The 6,165-nt window shown below is 35.6% G+C and overlaps 1 protein-coding gene across 1 annotated transcript in view; it reads left to right on the top strand.

Moving 5' to 3' along the window:
• The window catches only part of MTPN (myotrophin), a 14,598-nt gene extending 12,124 nt beyond the window's left edge, over positions 1-2,474 (top strand). Inside the window, exon 3 of the mRNA XM_009582455.1 lies at positions 1,598-2,474. Within this exon, the coding sequence (XP_009580750.1) occupies positions 1,598-1,684 (87 nt within the window). The 3' untranslated portion in view covers positions 1,685-2,474. The remainder of the gene's footprint in view (positions 1-1,597) is intronic.
• The last annotated feature ends 3,691 nt before the right edge of the window (positions 2,475-6,165 follow it).

Below are 6,165 nucleotides of genomic sequence, written 5' to 3'. Positions count from 1 at the left end.
TCTTTCCCTGATAGCAGAAGCCTGTCTCCCTGCCCCACAGCTGACTGCCACCAAACAAATCAGTCTGTTCAGCTCGTGTCTTGCGCTGAGGGTCTCTAGGGGGCTGCAAGAAAGATGAAGAGCTGCAACAGGATCAGCTTGGCCAGTGGACCACAGGATAAGTACTGCTGCCTTAGAAACCACTGTAAAACCAGCTTTTTAGAATGGCAGATTGAATATTTACAAGTAAAGAGAGTAGGGGTTCCAAAGATGGAAATATTCTATGTTACGAAGAGTAGTATTGGCAGCAAATCATAGTAATGTCAGATCCAGTTTATTAGATTTAGAAACAGTTACAATGGGAAGTTCAGTGGGCTGAGAGTTGTCTTGGGAACAGACATGGTATTATGTATGGAAGTTTAGTGGGCTTTTATGTGCATAATCTTTTCTCAGTAAAGAAGGTCTTGAAATTCTAGGTCCATTATGATCTTAGAAAACTATTGGGTATCCTTCACTATCAATCTGTGCACTTCTTTTCTTGTAATGTAATTGAGAAGATATTTGTAGTTATTCAATAGAGAGTTTATATGTAAAACTAAAGACAAACCTCTGCAGTACATGCTGTTGCCACCCACAGTGTTTTTCGTCACTTGATTGAGCGAATACACATATTTTAAAGTGAGACTTGCGTATCTTCTCAAGAGGAATTCTGGAATCTAACTTATTTTCAGGAATGTCTGTAGTCTGTCCTGTGTTCTCTAATAACTTTTATCCCTTTATTTAGCTACTCTATTTACAATTTAGTCTGGTTTTTCACTTTTATGTATATGACTACACAGTGCTCAAAACAAACATGACTAGTGAATCACTCTCTGCTTCTCTTTTGCTCTCCTTTCATAATTCTGGCACTGAGGCTGCGTTTGTGCTTACTATTCTGCAGTTTGTCTAGTTGGTGCATTTCTGTTATCTATCCTCCTGTTGCCTCCCTATTCTGTGTCGTTGCCTTTTAGGTGTAGGCATAGCTTATTCAAAACAAACTTGATCAGTTTTGGACTTGGAATGATTTGGGCTTTTTTTCTATGTAGCAATAAGGATTTTTTTAAAATGGGAGAGAGAAGCACAATCCTAGATGGATGTAGTCTCTTATGATATAGAAAGAAAAAAAGGGCATGATTTGTTAGTAAGTAAGCTTTTCCAGAGGTTACTTGTTTAATTTAGCATGTGAAAAAGCCTGCTGCAGCATAGATTTCATGGAAGTGTGTAATACTGAATTCTTACCTTCGTATGAGTAATTGCTGGAAATAAACAAACAAAAAATCCTTCTGTTTCTATCCAAGATTAATTGATAATTTGTTGATCTTGCAACTTGCTGTGTGAAAAAGGTTATGTGACTTTTTTTTTCTAGTTCTAAAGTAAATTTTGAAATTTAGATTAGCTGTGTGCCAAATAGTTTTGTACTTAAATCTTGCCTGTTTGGTTTCTAAATGAAAACAATGCACTGCACTGAAAAGCTGTATGTAGTCAATATAATTATCCGAGGTAAGTAATTTTTGTGACACACTTAAGATTAATACAGCCTGGCTTTATGAATTGACAGTCCTTCTCAATGTCTTTACAGGGTGCTGATAAGACTGTGAAAGGCCCAGATGGACTAACTGCCTTTGAAGCCACTGACAACCAGGCAATCAAAACTCTTCTTCAGTGACGGATGGACTGATATCTTAAATGTCTCTCCTGTGGCCTCACACTGCTGCCTGTCTGTCACTCTTTGCATCTTCCAGCTTCTTCAGCTAAATACTTTGGGGGGAGGGAAATTCTTTATGAATCAGACTAGTTAGGGGCTTGTATCGAAGATAATCTGTTTGGAGCGGGTTGAAAACTATTATGAACAGTATCCATCTAGGACTTCTTTTCAGTGCACAATCTCTTCCCATTTCTAGTGAAAATGGAAGAAGGAAGACAGACCATGATCTTGAATTTTTGGTTTGTAAACCTCCTAGGTTAGTACTAAGATTTTTGTGGAAAGATTCCTTTAGATGGAAGTACTGTGCTACGTACCTGAAACTGATTGTGAAGGAGACAATAGTCCCATGCTGTTAGTGTCTGCCATAATCTGAAGTGTAGTAATGTAGGGGCTGGGTTGCTTTTCTCTCTTCTCTCTCAGTGGGTAGCTTTATTCTTCTTCTGCCTAAAGCTTACGTTGCAGTTTTGAGGACTTTTGATACTAGTTATTGGAGCTGTTCTTTATATTGACTAATTGGATGTCACACTAATGTTTTTCTGACTCTCAAGTAAACCAGGAAAGATCAGTTGAGGCATGGTGGTATTACACTCCAGAATATCTGCCAAGGTACTTTTGGATGCTTGAATTTGAGGTTTTTCTTTCTCATGTTTGTCCAGGACAGGACAGACGTTTTAAGCAATTGTTTTTGAGAGAGTTCAGAATGTCACTGTAGTTACTTCCAAAAGGATTGTAAGATGAAATTTCTTTACTCACCATGTCAACATAAAATTTATAGACATGTGCGAAAGCTACAGGCTGCTTGGTACGCAAGGATAATCAAGTCAAAAAATGAACAGTAACTGTTTAGACATTCCTATCAGGTGAATATTGTTGCTAAACTTTTCTGGTAAACTTTGAAAATAGATGTAAGCTTTCTAAGTTCAGGTGTTAGGAACAGGAAGATGTACAAGTAGAAGTCTTAACTTCCTCTAACTGGAGGAAAAAAACCCCACACTTTTCATTGTGCATATTTTTGAATTGGTGTTTCGTTGTTGGCTGAATGAACCTCTTAAATGTCATTAAGGCATGGGGCTTGTTCTGACAGTTCCCAGTGCAACCATACCACATTAACCATCGACTACTAGGTAAGATTTACTATACCAGTAAGTATGACAGTACTGTGACAGCCTTGATAATTCATGGGAAGGTATTTAATGATGTTGTAGGATTCCCATCACATCTTATGGTCCTCAGGAACGTCTGAGCTTCTGGCTTTCATCTTGAAAATTTTCATTAGACTGTTCATTCACCCAAAACTGAGTAACAGGTTTTATAACAGAAAAGTGTGTACCACAAACTATACATCTTCCTCTTTTTTGGAATACAGATGTCAAACTTTCTGATAACATACACAATACAGAAAATAAATGTATATAATGTCTCATGCTGAATTCTTAAACAAAAGTAGTGGGTATTATTTTGATATCACTGTTGAAATTGAGAGGATATGTAGAAGTAGGCTGGTGACTACCACTCATATTTAATGGAGACTTAGTTATACTTGAATCATGTTGCATATTATGATTGAATGTCTCAGCTATAAAAAGCCTTGCATTTAGACTGTAAAAGGAGAGCAGAAACTGATTTACATGTACACGTCCCATAAGAAAAGCAATGGAGAAAACAATCAACTCTGTCCATAAACTGTACAGTGCAATTACTCTTTGCTTCTTGGAGATGGGTGGCAAAGAAGAGCAGAAGGGTTGGCAATCAGTGATAGATCAATTGGTGAGCTGCTGATAAAAGAACAAGCATGTTTGGTGAACAGTGCTTTTAATGACTATTTAAAGAGAACTCTTTAATCTTATCTCTGATCAGTGCTGGATTGTCATGTCATTGTAATAGTGTGAACACAGACTATAATTTTAACTCTTTATTCAGCTATGAAAGTAACCATCTTTGGCATAAATTTGCCTCCATATTATGCTATTAAATACTTAGCTATTAAAATACTAGTCTAGAAAACTGCAATCTGTTTTTATGTGGAAAACTTGATTATTCAAGTTTTTTGTTGATTAGTGTCAAGTTGTCTGGCCATAGTGGTTTTGGTTTGTTTTTTCTCTGTATTCTCTCCTGCCCTTCCCTTCAACTCTCATTTAAGTGAGCATTATCATAGTAAAGAAACATCATCTTTGTACTAACTCTTCTGGTGATTCACTGAGGCAATTTTGCCTCCCTTTTTCTACAATTATGTGGACACCTTATTTTTTCTTACTTCACTTAAGGAAAAAAAAATGCAAACAAACTTCAGTGAGACAAGTGTTAATTTGGCTGTAATATATACCCAAGCTGCCTTTCGAGATAGTTAAAAGATGGCATTTAATGTTTGGCTCATAAAGAGGAAATACTTTTTTGCTTTTTGCACTACATAAGAGGTGATTGATCATTTTGCCCAGGATTTAAAAAAAAAAAAAAAGTAATAATAAAAGCTTATGCTTTTGTAATTGTCGAGAAACTGGGCTTGTTCATTTGTTCCCTTCTTGTTAGCTATATTGTGGAAAAAGTAATGGGTGGCTGCCTGTATCTTTGAGTAGGTCCTAACTAGATGAAAATACCAAACTGTAAATTATTTTACATTCTGTAAACAGAATTTAAATACTTTGTCAGACTGGAATCACATATACTTGGAAATCCACTCTGTTCTTAAACCTTTTCCTTTGAATGCTGAATAAGTTATAACTTTAAGTATAATTTGGATTTTGTACCCTCTGCTCCTTTTTCTTAAGGGGGAGCACATGGGAAAAGGAGTATGATAATTAAATGGAACTTTGTCCCTGAACATAACATTGAATTATTTGTAGAACAGGCTGGTAAGAATGGAGTGTCCTAGGTCAAGCAATTGCAGTGTTGCATGCAAAATTTCAAAATGAACTTGTCTTAATTATATTTTGTAAATGGTAAACAATCATCTTTCTACGCAGTGACAGAAGAAAATTAGTGCTCTGTGCATTTTGATATTTGACTTCCTCTTTTCACCATTGTTAACTGTTTTGACACAGTTGGGTTCATCATTATCATGGTTCATAGACATCAGAATGCTAAATGATACTGTATTTTTAAGTTTGTGTTGCAAGAATGAATGGAATAAACTTGAATTGTGCGATACGAGATTGTGGAGTTTTTCTTCGCTTTCCTGTATTTTATTAATCTCCGGCTACAATTTTTTATTTGCCTGGAAGGCGTCTAAGCTCCAGCTCACATGTACAGTGATTAAAATCTTCAGATACTTATAAGACTTAAATGTGGAATGAAAGCTGCTTTGAGAACTAAATATATAAAGTTGTTTTTGTTTCGTTTTTTTTTAATTACATCCATTTAAAAAAGGTTTTGATTAATTCTCTGGTCTTGTAGTCTGCATTTCCTGCTTAAATGGTAATGCATAATATTGAAGATCTTCTACTCGTGTTAAATTCTAAGAGACAGTTTGTAGATAGAGGGATGTTCCTCCCATTACCTGTGAAGACTAAAGCAACTTATTCTCTCCTTTAATTCATCAAAGAAACTGAAACAGTTATTTACAGAAAGCACAGCTGAAGTATAAATAAAATGTGTATTCATTATTTTTGTTGCATACTTATGGTGACTTTTGTCAGGACTTCCTATTATAACTTAGCTTGTCAGTAGAGATTTAGATCCAATTGCTTGAATTGTTTGATATGATTTATTTTAAAATACACACTTTTAAAGAAAAACTATAGAAAGGTGTTGTGTCAAAGTGGGAAAACTATAAATATGGAAAAAAATATTTCGAAAGAAACTTAATTTGTCTTTTTCTGTGCTAAACTTTGAAAACAGGGACTTTACATAATGCTGTGTGCACAACTTTCAGTCAAATACTGGAAAAAAGAGGGACATGTTCATCATTAATACCAAAGCAGTTCAAACAGTGTAATAGCTAGTGGCAATTGATGTGTGTGCTTCGGTTCCTGTGTTCATCTTACTGGGTTTTTGTTTGTTTTTTAATGGACAGCTTTTCTGTAGGAGCAAATACTAGCTAAGGTTCAGAACGCAGATTTCTTTCATTCACATTTCTCAGTGCCTGGCTAACCAAATTCATCTATACATGTAAACACTTTTCCTAATATTTGTTTATGGCTGACCTTTTGGGACAGATGGATTTCTCGGCTCTCTTCCAAAAGGAAGTTGGCCCAAGAAAGCAATTTTTTCAATTGGATCACTTGATTGTTTCTCTGCTTTGAAAAAAGTATATTCTCAAAGCTCTCCTCAAAATATTTTTGTTCTACTTACAACCTGACATCTTGGAACAGCTTTCAACTAAGTTATGCCATAAACTTAACTAGATGAGTTGTTTGGAAAGCACTTGGTTTCATGTAGCACTTTGCTTCAAAAGCATATAGTGTTTGCCTGCTTGGGAAGTGAATGAGCATTTTTCCTAGGAGCAG

The sequence above is a fragment of the Fulmarus glacialis genome, unplaced genomic scaffold, assembly GCF_000690835.1.
Source record: "Fulmarus glacialis isolate BGI_N327 unplaced genomic scaffold, ASM69083v1 scaffold18077, whole genome shotgun sequence".
Taxonomy (NCBI): domain Eukaryota; kingdom Metazoa; phylum Chordata; class Aves; order Procellariiformes; family Procellariidae; genus Fulmarus; species Fulmarus glacialis.
This window is presented reverse-complemented; position numbering and strand designations above follow the sequence as displayed.